Raw genomic sequence first — 18,937 nt, forward strand, 5'->3', positions numbered from 1 at the left:
CATATAGAACAGGAACACTTTAATGACACTAATATTTGTTAAACGTTTACCAGTGATTAAAAATACTACTTGAGTTTTGCATTATGGTGAATCGCTAAAAATCAAATTTGGGTTCTGGATTCAAGAGCAAGGTTGCCAGTGTGAACAGTCCTTGTGAACAAACAGCACTTTAATACCGACGCTGGATTCCACAACCCACAGAGGAAGCCTTCCAGCTGTGGGGGTGCTGGAATGGAAAACATCTGCTTAGCCCACAAGCAGCAACTTTAAAAAGGAATTTATTTATTAATACAGTAGTATACTTAGAAATGTGTTGCCAAGGAGGAGGGGGGGAAGAAAAGAAGAAAATTATTCACCTACGGAAAATAAAAATAAATAAAAACAATATCCGAAACCCAGGGTGGGAGTAAACTAGCGTTGGTGAAGCAGTGTTATCATATCAAAAGAAAACAGTACCGATGTGCCATAATAAATTGTCTATTAGTACAAAAATACATTTCAGGGCACACAATACAGCATCCAGTATCACAAATTAAGGAAGGGACCACTCTTCACAGCAGACCCCTCAAGTACATCTTTTAAAATCATTTAAACCAAGCACTTCTCTATTATGTAAATATGAATAAAAAGATTTGACTGTTAAAAATGGTTTAAGTGTGTGTATGTGTATGTATCTGTCTGTGTGTGTGTGTGTGTGTGTGTGTGTGTATGCGGGTAGAAAAGTCAGATTTATTACTGCTTATGTCAGTTCCAAGGCTCAGGGGTATATAACCGGAATACAAACATAACCAATGTAACCGCTTTCTCTTTTTTTAACAAACATTTTCCCCCCTCTTTTATACAAAATAACAAAGATGTACAAAAGTTCATTTACAGAGAACCAAGGCCATATATCAGCAATATGTACAGCCACAATTTAAACATCTCCTAGCTTTTTTTGTTTGTTTGTTTGTTTGTTTTTGTATTTCCTCGGACTTCTTATGCATAGCAGTAAAAGAAAGCGTAACTCTTCTAATCGGCCTCGATTATTACTGTGTGCTAAATCCAAGTTCACCGTTTGAGAAAATGCAGAGACGACTTCTTTTTCCGGCGATCGCTACAACTGAAGGATCTGACGTCTTCAAGGTTTCACTGAAAAGTTAATATGCAGATAAGGCATCACTGCTCGCAGTGTACGATGGGGTTTTCGTGGAACTTCATGTTAGCAGGCTTTTGGACCTGAGTCATAGCACATGCATAGATCTCTAGACAGCAGGAGTTTGTAAAATCAAGTCAGTGTATTCATCTATGGTAGAACGTTGCTACAAAACATCTGTTTAAAGTGGCAGAAAGAGAGAGAGAGAGAGAGAGAGAGAGAGACACCTTCCTGACACGTCCTCTCGGGAGTCAACATCTCAAGTCTTCAGAGATCCTTCGTGGATGAAACGCACGACCAATAAAACTCACAAAGTAAAGTTTTGCATACGCCAACTTTGTTGTTTGTGAGGTGGTTTTTTTTCTTTTTTCTTTAAAAATACTTTTTTTTTTTTTTTACAGTAAGCAAAAATCCCATTTGTGATATTAAACAGGGTTTTTAAAATTCTCCGTACTGCTCTGAAAAATGTCAGAATGAGATTATTCAGTCCGTCGCGCTGGTCATGCATTCCAACTTCTGGTTATTTAAAATACTTGCTTTGATCTTTTTTTTTTTGCAAGCCTTCAAAGCACCAAAAAAAGAAAGAAAGAAAGAAAAGAAAAGAAAGGAGTGCAGCCGTGGAGACGCTGAAATCTTCAAACTCCCCTTACGGACACGTGTGTGTTTTTCTATTATTTTCAATACAGTAAACAATGTCAGAGTACCAAGTTCAGACTTCATGTAACAAAGTGCCCCCGCCTCAGTGAAAGGAGCAGGGCAGGGGCAACCGAGGTCCTCCGTTTCTCACATTCAGTAACAGGCCAGCTGTTGCCCTCTTCAGAAGTGGTCGATGAGCACAGACACACAGTTTGCACCCACCAGGTAGTTCGGGTCTCCGGGGAGAGATTTGTTCTGCCAAGTTTTGGGATCACCTGAAAGAAGAGACGACACACAGACACACAAACACCGGGTCAAGTGGCTGTTCCAGACGCACATCTGGAATGAGTAGCAAAGGACATCAGCAACACAGAAAAATAAATTAATTTAGATGCAACTTTGTTTCATGGTCAGTGCTGGAAGCGTGATGTCATGAAACGCGGACAGTTTGGTCCGATATCCGTCTTCCATCGCTCTGGAGAGAAACTACGGTGGCAGCTGTGGGACAAAATGGGTTTTGGTTTTGGTCCAAAACCGTCCCCGTTCAGCTCGCCCCTTTAGAAACACGTTGGAGCAACACAGAGGGGCGGCGCCAGTTTTTATCTACATATTTTGACTACAAAAAAATGCAGCAGCTAGCATGCTAAGGTTAGCATACACAATATAAAGCTTAGGAACAAATATTAGAAGCATGTGGTTTGATGGAGTGATCTCTGCTGCATCGCCCTTTAATGAGCGATGGGCTCCACAGTAAAGTAACACGCGCGCTAATAAGACAGATGATCATTATCACGCGATCGTCATCAAACCTCGGGCGGTCTGGCGACGCTTGGTTGGTTATTTATTGCGGCTAATGTGGCATGTAAGTGATCGCAGAGGGAAGAAAACGTGAGAGGAATATGGAAAAACGGATCAAAATCACCATAGCCCGAAAGGCCAGAGAGAGGACAGCGTACCCGACGAGGAGTCGGAGGATTTTAGAGCAAAAGACCAACCATCAGGGGTCATAGACGCACAGTGAGGTAAGCGCAGCTCCACCGGCTTCAGGAACTTGAGTCCGTGAGGGCCGCACATCACCAGCGGGCTTAGCAGAGTTTCTCCTGCACAGGAGACACGACCATTAACCAGCACACAGAATGATCCGCGTGGTCTGAATCACAAGGGGTCGCTGGGTTGATCCCTGCCGATATTTGCCCCCGTCTTAAAAACGCACGCGTGCGATAAAACAAACCGAGAGACCGACCTTTTTCCTTGTCGAGGGGGGGCAGGATGTTGTTGTCCCGGCACACCTTGAAGTAAATCTCCTGCTCCACGCTCTCGGGGATGGCGCCCTGAGGGATGATGATGCTGACGCCCGTCTCGATGGAGCTCAGGACCCCTCCGTTGCAATTGAAGATCCCCCGGGCGGTGGCTACCACCGTGTGACCTTCGTCCTCCTCATCGTCGTCCAGAGTGCTGGGACTGGGGGACGAGAGCAGAACGACAACGTTCCTCAGAAGTGATTTATGTTCTTCGCCATCATTCAGTGCTCAGGGATGGAAGCGGCTGTACCTTACGGGGATCGCCTTCGGGACCGCGTTGACGTTGTTGTGCTGGTATTTGGGCCTGTTGTCCACGGTGCGCGTGAAGGTGTCCAGGCCGCTATCGTGGTCCAGGGGCTGCGGGGACAGCTGAGGCTTCCCGGCGCTGTTGCTCAGCACGCCGGGCTTACTGAGGAGGTCGGCCTTCACCGCCGTGTCGTTCGGCAGCAGGTTGTGGTTGAACTTTGGGCTCTCGAACTTTCGCTCAAAGGGCCGCGCCGCACTGGTGTAAGGCTTGGGGACGTAGCGGTTGTAGCTAGTGGGAACCGCCGGCGGTTTGGAGGGGAGTGCATCGGTGCCGTTGACGGGGGATTTGTCAGTGAGACCCCGCAGAGGAAGGTAGCCGCCTGCTGAGGGCTCATCCCTGCTGACCGGCCTGTGAGCTGCCAGCTCCGGTTTCGGGTTGGGAGAACTCAAAGGCTCCGGGACAGAGTTAGCTGGAAGCAGGCAGAAAACACGCTCGCTTAATCGGGTTTTGAAATGATGAACGTTTCAGACCTTTTCACAGGAGTCAGCTGTCAGGTTTCATTTGCAGAAAGGTGACTCGAGGCTTGAGGATAAATACGCATCGCAGAGGGAAACTTTTGCCTCGATGTGTCCCCACGTTACAGGGAGAACGCTGGAGACGCTCCAGAACCAGCCTTCCAAATGAAAGCGTTTTACTGGCACCGCACTAATGCAGACAGGATCGGAGCTGAAGTGGTCTGTTACAGAAGCCAAACCGTCCGTTCATCCGTGCTCAGCCCAGTGCAACTCTGGACCCAGGAAATCAACTGTCACCAAGAGTATTAAAGCCCACACCCCCCCCAAACCTCCAGGATGTGGAGACTTAGCAGTGCTCTGCTGCAGGAAGATTATCATCCATCTTGGATCTTTGCAGTTTCTGCCAAACAAAGTCCTACCAGACTGAGCCGCCACATTTCTGTTTATCTCAAAGGTCTGAGTACTCATTAGGTTGCAGTTTGTCACTTTTGCTTCAAATATAAAGTAAGATGGAAGCAAAAAGCAACGTGCACATATTTGCAATAGCACCGGATAAACAGCAGAGGGCGCTACTCTGTTCTGCGATGGTGGACGTAAGCGAAGATGAGATTTATTTTTAATTAAAATGCATTCGACAGAAGGGAAAAGGCTGGATGGACATACCGTCGCTGGGGCTGAGCTTGGGCAGTGCGCTGGGTGGGATGGCAGGTGCTGGAAGCCCGTACTGAGAAGAGGGGCTGATTTGGGGCAGAGGCTCGTACCGTTTCTCCGCTGGACTGACTTTTTCTGCAGATTCAACCCTGCAGTGGACAAAAAATAACTGTGATTCTACAGCTGGAGTTACTAAACAGCCACTGAGGTGTCTGCGCGTCGACCTCAAGTCTAAAACTCGGCAGCCCCGTATATAATCCAAACCGTGGCAGCCCATAGTCTCGATACCTGTTGTAGGGGTAGGACAACTGAGCTGGTTTTGGCAGGTCATGGAAGCGGTTGATGCCAGGGCTGGGTTGGCCCATGGCCTTGCTGTCAAAGCTGCGGCGATCAAAGTAGGAGAGCTGCTTCCTGTAGTACTCCTCGTCCTCGTCGAGGTCGTAGTGGTTGGTGTGCACTACATCATCCAGGGGTTTAGCGTGGGGCTTCTGCGGCTCAGGAGCCCTGGAGAAAAAGAACAAAGTCTGCAGGATCAGCGACCGGTTACCAAAATACGAGGGTCGAAAATGTTAAACTTGTGTGTAAATCTACTGTTCCACAAGTATCTGAAGGTGGACAAATGTCCCCGCGGCCCATCACTTTGTGCTAGTGTTTAGGTTAATATAGAGACAAGAGAGGGGATCTGAAACGACCACAGTGGTCTGGCTTTCTGCAACGTGGATCGTGTCCACCAGGTGGAGCCATAACAGCAAACAACAACATCTTTTCCAAGATCCTGGATTTGTCCTTCTATAACCTACTCTGCAGCCTGGGGTGCTTTAATGAGGACTGTGTACCTATAGGTGGACTTCTCCTGCTCCAGGTTGCTGAGGGAATTGGCTTTGAGGACCGGGCCAGGCACACTCATAGGTTTAGGAACATCGACAGGCTGCGAAGGCAAAGAAAACATCTGGTGAGAGCTTCGTCTGATCTGACTGAACGGCTCAAACTCAGAAGGGAGGTTTCACCACAAACTCGGGGACATTTTGTCCCTTTGTTTCCGTGTCTCACCCTGAGCGCTGGCGACTCTCCTTCTTTGGCCCTGTCCATAGAAACAGATCGTTTGTTCTCAAACATCTTGACTCTGTTGAGCACCGACTGCGGTTTCATGGCCAGGTCTTCGTCCAGGTCGTCCCTGGGTGGGGGCGGGAAGGGTTTGGAGCCTGTAGTGACAGCTGGCTCACCTGGCGAGGACAGCGTCTCTGGTTTGGGAGGGGAACTGGTGGCATCGGAGCTCATCGTCTCACGCGCCCCTGGTTTATAACCCCGGTTTGGAGGTCCCGCGACGTAGGCAGGCCTCAGACCAGAGTCTCCGTAATACTGTTTGGGGGGCTCTGGAGACCGAGGTGAATTAATGGGGAACCCGTGAGGTTCAGCATCATACGGTGAACGAGGGTCATAGCCCGCTGGAGGAGGGGGCGGGGGTTCGTCGTAACGAACAGGACCGGGTTTGCTATGCCTTGGCCTGCCGTCGTAGCCCACCGGCGAAGCCTCATCGTAGCGGGGCTGCGGCGGGCTGTAGTCCCTTCCTGGTCCATCCTCATAGGGGGATCGAGGGTTGTAGCCCATCGGTTGCTGGTGGCCCGGCTGATACCCTGTGGGCTGAGAGGACGAGGTCTGCTGGTCGTAGGGGGGCCACTGTTCGTTGTAATGAGGCACACGGTTGTCGTAGTGCGGGTGAGAGTCAGCGTTGTGAGGCTTTGGTTCAGCGTAGCCGCCTCCATCGTATCCGTAAGGCGGGTGGTCATATTCACGGTATGGCTGTTTGTCCTGGAACGGCGGCTGGTGGCTGTAGCTCATCGACTGCTTCATACCGTGGTTGATTCGCACGGGGTCCTCCATATTGTACAAATCTTTCTTGTACATCTGCGAAGAAACAAGACTTAAAAATACGTCCGCGACGTCTCTGACAACCATTTTGCTGTAAAGCATTGGGGGGGGGGGGTTATTACTTCAACGCATCGCCGGAGCTTCGGCATTAAATGTAATACTGATAAATACCTACAACACGTTAGCTACAAATGGGGAATATTTCATTTAGCAAAAGCATTAAACGTCAATCCAAACTCCGAACACGCAAACCTTTGTCCACGATTCAGAAAACGGTCTGAATGCCCGTTTGACATGATGCCTTTCGAGAACACTTGAATCCATGTGAGCACAAACGGATTTTACACATTTCCGAAATCGTTTTGCGCGCTTGCAAAAGACATCATTTCAAACAAATGATGTGTAGCCTGTAGACAGCATCAGTCCTCATTGCTCATTACAATAATTCCTATGGAAGAGAGATGAGTTGAAACTGTAACCCGTACAGGACACAGGACGCAGTGGTGATGCATTTGTGTTTCCATAGGGACTATTGCTCACTGGAAACCATGATCAAAAGTACTGTCTGCAGGTTAGCTGTCATCATGCAACAACATTCAGTTTGCAGTTAATGCAACGTCTAATTACTGCCACGACAACAGACCACACGTCTACGGGTCTAAGTGCTGCTAGTGTTCATCTACAGACCAGTTAAAGCTGAAAGGAACTCAAGACATTAGGAGCCATGCAAAGGAAGTCAGAGGCAACAGTTAGGGCTGGTTGTGGATGTCTTCACCCTGGTCAAAGACTCAGATGCACCAGTCCTTCTGCTCTCCCGGCCCACTGTGGTGCATGTGGACCGGTTCGTCACACATTCTCTGGGGACCAGAGGCACACAGTGGGCTCAGTGAGTCACACGGTGTGGGCAAATCATGCAGAGAGCGAGTGGAAAGCATGTGCAAGGCAGATAAAACAGCAGGCTGGGGCCCAGGGCCGGTCCAAGTGGCCGACGAGACAGCTGGTACCTTTGGTTCTGGACCGGGTGGTCCAGACAGGTGGGGTTCAAGTGGTGGTGGTGGTGGTGTTGGTGGTGGGGGCTGAATAAGCTCAGGGGCAGGGCTGGGGCTGCTAAGTGAGTCTGCCTGAGGGGCTGCGGGCGCAGCAGGTGGCTCCTCTAGCGGCGCGCCCTCTAGCTGTGCAGGTTGCTCAACAGCAGGGGGCGCTATCGCCGGTGGAGGGAAGGAGGGCAGGGGCAGAGCAGCCTCATCTTGCTGTGAAGTATTGTTAAAAGACATTGATAACACAGCTGGCCATGGGTGCAGGGCGCCAACGCCAGGAAGGTTTTCTTTGCACCGTATGACACCAAGAGCATACATTTGTCTTCACTGGCAACATAGCGTAGCTTCCAAAACATGTTTAAGTTACAGAGGTCAAGACACAAGAGTGGAGACAAGAACGCTACACCTCTGAGGGCGGCTCAGCTAGTTAGAAATGAAGCGTTACCTGCTGCGGCGCAGCCATCTTGAACCCAGCGGGATCTATCCGGCCGGCTGGTTCCGGTTGCACGGGGTGCTGGTATCCAGGGTAACCGGGTGTGTCCTGAATTACGGGCGGGTCCTCTCGCACAGGTTCAGAGGAGCGGGTGATGGCAGGTTCTGTTGGCAGACCCACCTCATCGTTCAGGGTTTCATCCAGCTCCTGGTCAGTGTAGGCGCCACCCTCGGTGTCGGTGTCCTCGTAATCGGAGGTGTGGCGACTGTCTGTGCTGTACATGGAGTATTCGCTACCCGGCGCCGACAGGTAGGACAGACGGTCGTCGTGGATGTCCAGGTCGTCTTCCGTCGTGCCGTCAGCCTGAGCAACGGAGGGAGATGGTCATGTGACCTTTGACCCGCCAGGTAGTTAGAATGAGAGGAGGGGCCCTCACCTTGCCCTCAGACACCCACACCAGCTGGTTCTGCTGCTGCTGGATGGTTTCTTTCAGAGCACCGTACCAACCATCATTCATGTTGTTCAAGTTAATGGTGGCTAAGAGAAAAGGGGTTTGGGTCAGAACGGAGAACAGAACCTGCATCGGCGTTTGATCCCCACTCACCAGTGAAGAGGTGGTGGTTGTTTTTCCTTAGTTTGATGGCTCGCTCGTACAGCTTCCTGGCGCTCTTCCTGGACTCCGGACACAGTCTGGTCCTCATGCTCTTCACGCCCTGCTTATTATCAGGATTTAGGAAGACTACAATTGGGTACCACTGAGCATAGTTCAATCTGTCCACAGCGTTTGGAGTGATGTCCAGCAAGGCGTGTTTGTCCTTGATGGGAGGGAAAAAAGACGTATGAAAATAATGTAAAAACAAGTGTTGCTAATCATGGAAATACGCTTTATTCACTCTGTCAATGATCTGTTTGATGGTGTGAAGACGAATGATTCCTGAACTCCGCTGATCCGTTCCTGCGTCTCTTGGTTCACTCTCTGGGGGAGAAGAAAAAAAAAGGTTGAATGGATTATTGTGGGATGCAGCGCGACGCCGTCCCCGATAATACGCATCAACACATACTTGCAAGCTCAAAAAGATCGGGCTCTTCTCGGGACAGTTTCTCTCGCGCGACATCGGCGATGGGGCCGAACGTGACCACGGGTCTGAGAAAACCCGCTGCGTGGAAGAAGAAAAGGCCATCACACTCAGAATCCACACGTCCATGGCCAGTACCGTCAGATTCCTCACCCTCTCTCAGAACAACCCTTTCATAAGCTGGGAACTTGGTTTGGACCGGTTGGGAGGAGAGGTCCTCTCGGCTCTTCCTCAGGTTCCTCTTAGAACTCCGAAGCCCGCGGAAGCGCCAGAAGTCCGCCCGGTCGCCCCCGGCTGTTTTGGGAAGCGTATATTGCACGCTGGAGAGCTGCTCCGCTCTGAAAACAAATGGCGGAAAGTCAGAGAAGGCTCCCGATGTCAGGCGGGCTAATGGATGTGTCGGAGGCTTGGCACGGGGCGCCAGAACCGCGCCAATACTTAAGGACATCACACAGCAGTGACAATGGCAGCTAATAACTGCCAAAGAAGTCACCACCGTTACGACACATTCCGCCAGCGTGTCGCCGACGCGGAGCGGCACCGTTTGTGTAAAGAACCACTTGCCTGTTTTTGTTGGGGATGATGCCCCTTTCGACCTCTTGGTGGTTCTTGCCAATGCGAATAGCCAACCAGGAGCCCAGCTTGCCATTATACAGGGTGTCCACCACGCGGAAGACCTCCCCCTTGTTGAAGCTCAGGCCGTAGGGAGATTCCTTCTCATACTCAAAGTGTGTCCGGATGTAGAAAGAGTCGCCGACATCCGACTCCACGATCCGCCGGTACACTGGACGGGTAAGAGCAGCGGGGGGTCAGAGGTCGACCTTTCACTGCTGACTTTATATGATCTCTAATGAGACTTGCACCTTTCTCACCAAACTTACCATCCTTTTTCTTCTGGGCCAGAATGGTCACTTCTTCACCCTTGGGGAGGTCCAGGAGGAAAAGCACCGCCTCCTCTCGGATGATGTTCGCAAAATCTACATTATTTACCTGCAATGTGGGGACACAAGGGTCATCAATTTCTCATTTGGCCAGGGAGAATTCCACTCCCGCCGCTATTGTCGGCAACAGAAACTGTAAATCTTTATTTAGATTTACGTGTTTGTTCCCCTTCCAGGGGTTGCCAGGGTAACCGCTGGTTTTATTGCCCAGCAAGACTACCAGCTATTCCTCATTATTCCTAAAGAAAAGGGCCGGCACGAATGGGAGATATACGACTTTCAGGAAATGAGACAAACAGGGAAGAAAAGCACAGTTTAGTGCGTTTCTTCTGGGACGCTGCTGAGAAACTTGCCTGGAGGCACAGACATTTTAAAACAGTACATCCAAAGACTATAAAGGGAAGGAAAAGCTTGGCCACGTTCACAGGACCTAAAAGGTACCAAATGTAAACTAAGGAATTATCTTTGAAGATAAGGAAAACAGTCTCACCCTGAGAATTTGGTCGCCCTCCTCCAGCCCCTCTTTAGCAGCTGGGCTATCTTCCAGCACTCCAGCTACAAAAATGCCCACGTCATTCCCTCCAGCCAGCCGCAGCCCAACACTCTCCCCCTTCCTGAACTTCACCAGCTTCATGCTTGGCCTGGGGGGGGGGGGTAAATAACAACCGCCTGATTATTTTTCACTTTGCCATCTGAGGACATTTCTGTTTTTTTAAATGCAAAACCCCCCCCAAAAAACTTCCAAAAGACAGCCAAGCAGCTCTCCTACAGCCAGGTCGGAGGACTCCACCAGTGGAAGCAGAACCTTTACAGGGACAATCATATTACCGGAGGATGCTGTCGTCATGGGCAACGCTTGGCACGGGAGCGTCAGAAGGACTGACGGGCAGGTCGACGTCAGGCTGTCCAGGCTGAGCATACACCGGCTTGGGCTCTAGAGATCGACATGGAAACCTCCACTTAGTGACTTTAAACCCCCGACAGATAATATAATCAAGATACACGTCAAGTGCAAAACTATGACTTTTCAGAGGAAGCCTATTATCACACGGGCGTCTGCACACGGCGTGCCGGGCAGAGAGGTCAAACAGAAAGACAGCAGTGGGCTTTAGGCTGGAGCGGAACGTCACACTACATCAACTCATTCCGTTTATTTTCACTTGGCTCTGGGCAAATTCAGGCTCAGCAGGCATCTGGACTGAACTCTTTTTGGATGGTTTGCTCTTAAAAAAAAGGGACAAAAATGACCATTCGGACAAGATGCCATTTAATATTCTGCTGAAGGACTGCATGGATAATTCTGGTGAAGTATAATCTGATTTAACCAATACACACACACACACACACACGCACACAGGAGGAACTGGTTTCACTGGTGCTTTCACTGACCTGGGAGTGGTGGGAGCTGCTTCTCATCTCTGGCAACAGCCGATTCCTTCACTTTGGGCAGGGGGAGCTCCTCCGAGAGCTTCGCGGGGGTGGAAGCCGGCTTGGAGGCCCGTTCGTCATCGCGACTTCTGTGACTGTCGACAGAAACATGCGGCTTTTGCTTAGTTTAGTAAAGGAAATGCATGAGCTCACAATAACGGTGCCTTTAGGAGCCGTACAACTTGGGGGCAACGAGAGAGCCGCAATAAAAGGACACAACGGAGCGACTGCAGCCTGGATCAGGTCACAGCTTTGCTCTTCCACTTGTCTCTGCTCTATTTTTAAAGCAGCTTATCAAAGTTGTCAGAGTGAATCTCGTCCCGCAGGTGAATTTCACTGCTTTTAGACCAGCGCGGCTTTGATACCAGCCCAGTAAGAGCCAAGCAGACGACAACCAATTAACTCCATTTATGTCAGATAAAGGTAAATGACAGCAGGTTAGATAAACACTGGCATTGCCAATGTCCTCTAAACCAAAATCACAAGAGAGGAGAATGCAAGGGGAGTCGCTTGGTTCAGATTAACGGCGCCTAATCAAACCTTCTGATCACATGCCCGCTCACTGGCACAACTTTAATGGCAAAAAATGGCTTATTCACAGATGGGGGCTCAATTATCCCTGAAGGATGTCTGAGCTGACTAGAGAGGAACAAACTCCCTTTTAAGCCCATCCTGGAGGTGGCCTTTTCTTTGCATGAGTAATATTCAGATCAGGCAGAAGGGGCCCAGGTTAGGAACAAAAGAACGCCCCCTGACAGCGTTCTGCTCTGCTTAATGACACCGGCGCCGTAGTCGCCTCAATACATCAGCTGTAAATGATCCCAGCATGTTTCGGCCTCTGGCGTCTGCACACACACTGAATCGTGAGGAGGCTCCACTCCTCGCGCGCTGGCATCCATAACGAGAGGACTGACAGCTGAGCCGCGTGTTGCAGGCGAGGCGGCCGACACTCATCGTTAGTGACGGCCGTATTTTTAAAGCATTACAGTCGAGGATGCTTCCATAAATCACCTCACATCCAGATTGTGCATAAATGAATGAGTGATGCGTTCAGTGTCACGTCGGCTGTGGATTCTCTGCTACTCCTAAACTACTGCTAAGCCAAAGAGTTTGACAATGAGTAAATCCCAACCGTTGGCGAGCCTGTTTATTTCACCAGCCTGGTCCCACTCTTGAGACGGCTCCTCATCCTGCAACCAGTAGGTTTCATCTTCCAGGGGCGTCACGTTCGAGCTGATCCTACCAGCGCTCGCTGGCGTCGAGGCCAGGACGTCCCAGACGCTACTGTATTTGCAGGTTCTACATAAACAGGCTTTCCAACGGTAAAAGGTTCGACGGTCCGGGAGCATTAGCACAACAAATCTAGCAAACACAACTATCCTCAGCGTCTGTGCCAAGTTTAGAATAAATCTATTCAGCACTACTTCTAGAACTGGACAAAGTTGGAGCCGGTGGAAAACTTACAATATTCTCCAGCTGAGAAAGTGAAGGAAAAAAAAGGTACAAAAACATTTCAGTGACATCATAATGACAAACGGTATTTTTGGCTAATGTGGTGAAACCGTTTATTCTTCTCACAGAGCAGAGCAGAGTTTTCACCTGGATCTCTCTTTTTTTTGACGAGACTGATTTAATTACGGTTTAATATTTGACTTTTAATTTCCGGGGGTCAATAATCTGGAGCACCAGAGGTCTGCTGGTCCATTAAATTTAAGTGAGGAATAATGAGGCACTTTCAACCGAGTTTATAGTCAAATGTGTCGAACTGGCTGAAGTGGCCGTGTGAGGAGGCACCGGACCCGAAGGCCTTTCCAGAACGATGACCAAACAAATGTCGGTTGAGTTTGGATCTCGTTAAGGAGCTCTTTCTTTCAATGACGTGCTGATGACTTCCCCACCCAACGCTGCATTAGCAGCCCGGGCGTCTTTACCTGCCGTTGCTGATTTGCGGGGGCGAGTGTCTGGAGTGGTCCGAGGGTTCGGATCGCCTATCTGGAGACCGGGAACGACTGCTGCGATGTCTCTCGTGCGAACGGTTGGAATGATCGGATGCCATAGAGTGTATATCTGAAATATCTGTTCAGAGAAAAGCAGCGTTTAATGACGACAGGGGCAAATATCCTTAAAATAGTGCTGAGTCTGTCGCTCACCGTCTCTGTCAGAGGCGTTGGCTGACGGAATGCTGTCGTCAAGGTCAGGGATGTTCAGCAGGGTCGCCCTGTCGTCCCTCTGAACCACCATTTTTAGCTTGCCCTTTGACCTCTCTATCAGCTTCTTGGCATCTATCAGGGAGAGATTCTCTGTCACTGTGCCGTTTATCTGAAAGGAGGCGGAGAAGGAAGCCATTAACCACGACACGTGAAGTAAATAAGTCCAAATCTAAGGGTTCTCCTCCTGAAGAGACAAGATGAGATGCATTAAAACAATAAGGTTGGATTTTTTTTGACAGGACTTTTATAGCAGAGTGAGCAGTCAGTTCAGGCAGCACAAAGATGCAATAAATAAATGATGGAACGTTTATTTTTGAGACCGTTGTTCCAGACTTGACGGCGTTCGGGAGGCCCGGGCCGTGCTCCTCACCTTCAGAACCACGTCCCCTTCCTGGATGTTGCCGTCTCTGGCCGCCAGGCTCTCGGGGGAGATGTCCTTGACAAAAATGTGGCTGGCCAGGCGCAGGCCATATTCTGCTTATAGAGTGAAGGACAGAAACAAAGAGCACGTTAGCAGAAGGTATCCCGCGACTCACCGGGACCAACGGCTCTGACTAACAGAGACAAATCGCTCTTCTACTCGCTGGATTGGGTTTTTTTGTTCACCGCAGCAGCAGCTGACCAGCACAGATCTATTACCCGGCAACAGCACAATCAATAACGCCCGACGCCGCTCCCCGGGTTTGTCGTCCCCGGTCGTAACATTCTGAGCCTCACCTTCATTTTTACGGGATTTGACGAGCGTGACCTTGGCAGGCCGCGGCGGCAGGTTGTGCGAGCGGCGGTCGGACCGCGGGGACAGACTCCGCTCCCGTGAGCCGCTCCGTTCACGCTCCCTGTCCCTCCGCCCAGCGCTCCGGCCGCTGCGCCTCCCCATGGCCCCGCCCACGCCGCTGTACGCGCCACTGCGGCCGCTCCGCGTCTCGTATATCTCTTCGTCGTAGCTGTCCTCCTCTTCGTCATGCTCCGACATGGTTTCCCTCTCTCCCAGGCGGCCCATCGGGACGTGCACCTTCCTTTTCCGCCGGATTGTCTGGGCGAGCGAGACGACACGACGCACCATATTTCAGCTTTAACAGCTGACCACATAAAATCTGGAAGGAATTCAGGATGGAACAAAGAGGCTCACAATTTTGGCAATTTTCCCACTTTTGCGAAGCTGCTGGACCGCGTACGCATGCTCCACGTTGTCCATGGAGACGGCATTGACCATAACCACTCTGTCATTTTCCCTGGAGAAAAACATGAAGAGTAATCTAATAACGGTAAAAAGGAAAAAAGAACCATCTGCCAATAATGGGAGCGATCCCTACTGCAGCAGGCCTTCAGCCGGGCCTCCTTTCAGCACATCAGAGATGACGATGGAGGTCTCGCCGCTCTGAAAATGAGGGTTATCCCGACCTCCTGATATGGCTATCCCAAAGCCAAACCCTGGTGCCTGGACACAGAGGAGCGGAAAATAAGATACTAGCTCCGTTTCACAGACAAAACAGCTCAAACATTAGCGTCTCTCTACTTTTAATAGCAATCTACACAGACGGGGAACCTACCCTGTGCAGTGTTACTGTGTGCTGTTCCCAGATGACAGTCTCCTCCATCGCTGCGCTCTGGAAAACACAGATCCATCAGAGAGCGATTAAAACAAGAGCTCAGAGTCAGGAGCCACCAAAGAGCAACAGGACGTTTTGATGGCTTCTTTGTCTTGTGACCGAAAGGGACGCGCACATTCAGTCACCAGAAAAGTCATGGGTTCTGCCAAAACACAAAAATAGGCACTTTATGGGCTGCAGCCGGCAGCAACAAATCTGGGGGCTGAGCTGGAAAAAGGACAGAAGCGGGAAGTCTCGGAACTTTGGCGGCACAAGCTAAAAAACCTTAATGTGTTTAAAAGTGATTCAGAGCTTGGAGTGTACATTACGTCTTCAGCTATAGAGACCTGAGCCCGAGGGGAGACAAATAACAACATATTTACTGTGTTCATGTGTAAACGACCCCGGACGCTTTGATAAAACCAACAACGAGGCTCCACCGACAGCAAGAGGTTAAAATCAAATCACGCCTTCCTTCGCATTAACAAGCAGCAAGAGTAGGATGAAGGTCGGCTCCTTCAGCTGCTCGGTCACTTGTGTCCTCTCAGCACCAACCCCCCCCCCACGAGTCCCGTGGCTGGACATTCAACCACTATACGTGCAGTTTCCCACTGCTAATCTCTGTCTCAGGTTTATGGAGCGGCCGCCTGGACCGAAGCCACCGGGAGAGTGGGCTCGTGTAGCGGAGCAAGAAGATGAATCCAACATTAAACGCTGCACCAGCCCCAGGAACCTCTGCTGAGGTCTCCGCTACCTTGCTGGCAGCCTAAAACCAAACAAAGCCTTCCAAACGTCAGCTTGGCTACAGCTTTATCGCCAGCACGCCGCCCGGGACGCTATCAGACTCCTGCTGAGTGCTAATGACGCTAGGACAAACAGATATTTTGTTAATAACATTTTAAAAACTATTTTCCCCGAGTACGCCATCCAGCTCTGGACCCGTTAATTGTTTGTCAGGGTACTCTAAGGCACCGTCCCAACAGTCTCTCTCGTGGCCTCCTGCCCAAACACAAGCAGCTGAATACATTACTGCCTTAGCGTTGTCAACCCCTGAAGAAGGCAGAAGGAACCTTCCCTGCCCTTTATGTCAAATCCACAGAAAGTGGGGGGGGGGGACTGGCAGTGGCCTGAATTTATGCAAAGAATTCCTGATTCTTTTCCTCATCGGTGCTGCAGAAAAGCTCCAGCGCCGGTGCGTCACGCTGTAAATGAATAAATTCCCCATAAATGTGACTTTGCTGCCTGGCAAATGTGATTAGAGAGTTCTCACCATGTCTGATCCAATAAATAATAAACCTCCAGAAAGTGGGAGGGACGTGAAACCTCAGACGGGGGGAGGAAAAGAAGCGGCACGAACGTAAAAATGGGGGAGAAAAAATGATTTAGGAGGGTCCTGCGGTGGGCATCACACACACACACACACACACACACACACACACACACAGAGTCACACACACAGTCACACTTCAAATGGCGAAGACGTAATTTTGCTTCCTCCTGCGGAGCCGGTTGCTCTGGAAACAGAAGGAACAGCGCCGTGTTGTTTAAGTGGCCTGACATTTCCAGGCCATGACTAAAGGTAGCGCTGAACTGTGGGAGGCTTTAAAACACACACGGCCGAATTAACCCGCCAACAAAACACTCTTTTGCATTTTGTATGAGCGCAACTTCGTTGCACACGGAGTCGGCGGCGGGACCCCCGCTGAGGGGGACAGCCCCCCATCACGGGCCACCGAGCGGCGCCGCGGCCGGCGGCTGAGAAACACCGTGTTGGTCCTGGGGGATCACAACCCTGCGACTTGGGAGGTGGCGCTAAAATGGAGACGGACGAGGGCGGCGGGGGGCGGGGGAAGGCAAGGTCGGACCGCCGAGGAGTCACGATGCGACCTGGGAACGTCCCAACTAGAAATCAGGAAACATCTGTGCGTTATATATATATATATTTATATATATATATATATATATATATAACTCAGAAGTCTGGCAGGAAGGAGACTGATCAGGAGTCATGAAACGGAGAGAACAGCGGCAGAGGGAAAACGCTCGTCTGAGAGAGGGAACGCTGAGGCGGATTTTTGCTGAAGTATGGTTTAAGGAGCGAGGCAGAACCTTATTCAATTCTGAGAGCTGTGGGAGCGCGGAGGCTAAAAATAGCTCCTATTCATTCTGCTGCTGTGAAGCTGCAACTGAGTGATTGGAGAGGAACTTGCAGCGCCAACATTTAATCGGAATAAACGTGGTAATAAATAGAGGAAGGTTGGAACAAACGGCGGTGCAGCAGAGGAAACCCTGGCGGGCCCCCGTGCACGCCGCGTGGCGGCTGGAACGCGCTCGGCTGCAGGCGGCGGAGCAGCAAACGGGCAGAATAAGATGATTGATCACTTCACAGATTAGCTGTGATGTGCTGGTGGGGGGTGGGGGGGGTGCTGACATCTGCTAAAATTCCCCCCGCCTCAGGAAAACGCTCGAAACGAGTGGCCGTGCCTCAGCACCAGTCGGGAGATCCCCCGAGAGAGCTGGTGCCCACCCGGGTCCGACACAGGACCGTGGGGGGGGGGGGCGATACGCAGTGAAGAGAAGCTCAGCTCAAGACGTGAAGCTTAATTATTATAAACGAGCAGCAGACCGGAGGCACTTACAGTTCACGCTTCCAGCATCTCCAAAACTAAATCCCGGAGGAGATCCCTGCGGACAGGGATGGTTTTTGGGCTGTGGAACCACTCGGAACGCGACCACAGGTGAGCGGCGGTGCCACGCAGCTCTCGGCCCTCCTCCCGATCCTTCCTCCTCCCGATCCTTCCTCCGCGCTTCTATCTCCCTGCCCACCTCCCCCCGACTCTCCTCACACGCTGGTGGAGTGGGAGCAAATCCGCTGCTCTGTGTGGGATCTGCAGTTCCGTTCCAGCCCGGGACTCGTCCGTGCGAGCCAACATCCATCCGCAGTGTAAACTGCTGTATTAGGACTTAACCCCTGAGGTGCTGCGTGAGCAGGATGAATCAATTCTCTCTGCTGGGGGGGGGGACGTCGTCCTGCCACCCAGGTGAGCAGAAATGATGCTCGGGGGCGTCCCGCAGAGGATCGCCGACCCTCTGACTAGCTAGCGCACTTCACCGGACGGTTGAGGACGGCGTGCAGTGTGTGCCAAGCTCACGTTATCTCTGAAGGTCTGCGTTTTCCCTCGCGTCAACCAGGAAAGGTGGCGTTTGCTCTTCTCGCTACAATGGCGCCTTTGTTCCGGGACACGGCGAGCGCGCGGCAACAGAAGCTGCACTTTTGCGTCAGGCGGCAACGGCGTTCGACCGCGCACGGCCTCCGTGGGCTCCCGTCGCCCCGGTTCATCGTCCCGCTACACGCCGACGAGTTACCCGATACCACTCTGAGCCTGTAGCGGCCCGCAGGGTGTTCAGGAGACGTGACGAGAACGCCTGGACGCGTCTGGGGAGGATCCGGTCGCGACTGGGAACTGGGACAAGTTAAATTTACATCACCACCCCAGAGTGGCGACAGATTCCAGACATGGATCCAGGCCGCTCGTCTTCCCCCAAGCCGTCAACAATGGCGCCGCAACGTTGTGCTTCGTGGCCCATCTTGCTTTGTCATCACGCTACACAAAGCCCTGATATTTATACTCACACATGCAGCGTTTGCAGAGGAACCTCGGGAACCAACAGTCACACTTCTGCCTCCACTTCCTGTCTCAAAGCATAGGTGAATTCTTTGTTTCCTCAATCAACCGTGTGGTCGTGTGGCTTCATTAATGCCTGTAAAAGCTCCATTTCTCCCCCCTCTGAGGTTACATTTCATTCCACCTTGGTAAAGAGGTAAGATCCCAACACCTTCTGTCAGTGGCGACAGGCTCGCTGATCAC

At 51.0% G+C, this 18,937-nt stretch overlaps 1 protein-coding gene across 12 annotated transcripts in view; it reads right to left on the minus strand.

Moving 5' to 3' along the window:
• Positions 1-262: 262 nt before the first annotated feature.
• Positions 263-18,937, minus strand: part of tjp1b (tight junction protein 1b) — a 37,471-nt gene continuing 18,796 nt past the window's right edge. For 3 of the 12 annotated variants that reach the window (XM_057051263.1, XM_057051270.1, XM_057051273.1), the window contains 27 exons: positions 15,030-15,086; positions 14,793-14,917; positions 14,609-14,711; positions 14,197-14,512; positions 13,850-13,956; positions 13,420-13,588; positions 13,201-13,345; positions 11,231-11,364; positions 10,670-10,775; positions 10,332-10,482; positions 9,782-9,890; positions 9,465-9,684; positions 9,054-9,238; positions 8,886-8,981; positions 8,718-8,800; positions 8,429-8,639; positions 8,261-8,361; positions 7,837-8,187; positions 7,359-7,604; positions 5,536-6,390; positions 5,322-5,413; positions 4,774-4,989; positions 4,498-4,634; positions 3,323-3,788; positions 3,015-3,232; positions 2,728-2,871; positions 263-2,046 (listed from right to left, as the gene is read on the minus strand). In XM_057051263.1, the coding sequence (XP_056907243.1) occupies positions 1,952-2,046; positions 2,728-2,871; positions 3,015-3,232; positions 3,323-3,788; positions 4,498-4,634; positions 4,774-4,989; positions 5,322-5,413; positions 5,536-6,390; positions 7,359-7,604; positions 7,837-8,187; positions 8,261-8,361; positions 8,429-8,639; positions 8,718-8,800; positions 8,886-8,981; positions 9,054-9,238; positions 9,465-9,684; positions 9,782-9,890; positions 10,332-10,482; positions 10,670-10,775; positions 11,231-11,364; positions 13,201-13,345; positions 13,420-13,588; positions 13,850-13,956; positions 14,197-14,512; positions 14,609-14,711; positions 14,793-14,917; positions 15,030-15,086 (5,238 nt within the window). In that variant the 3' untranslated portion in view covers positions 263-1,951. Of the gene's footprint in view, positions 2,047-2,727; positions 2,872-3,014; positions 3,233-3,322; positions 3,789-4,497; positions 4,635-4,773; positions 4,990-5,321; positions 5,414-5,535; positions 6,391-7,358; positions 7,605-7,836; positions 8,188-8,260; positions 8,362-8,428; positions 8,640-8,717; positions 8,801-8,885; positions 8,982-9,053; positions 9,239-9,464; positions 9,685-9,781; positions 9,891-10,331; positions 10,483-10,669; positions 10,776-11,230; positions 11,365-13,200; positions 13,346-13,419; positions 13,589-13,849; positions 13,957-14,196; positions 14,513-14,608; positions 14,712-14,792; positions 14,918-15,029; positions 15,087-17,707; positions 17,905-18,937 lie in introns of those variants that run through there. The other 9 variants (XM_057051264.1, XM_057051271.1, XM_057051272.1 and 6 more) reach the window with 8 other exon arrangements.

The sequence above is a fragment of the Takifugu flavidus genome, chromosome 13, assembly GCF_003711565.1.
Source record: "Takifugu flavidus isolate HTHZ2018 chromosome 13, ASM371156v2, whole genome shotgun sequence".
Lineage (NCBI taxonomy): Eukaryota > Metazoa > Chordata > Actinopteri > Tetraodontiformes > Tetraodontidae > Takifugu > Takifugu flavidus.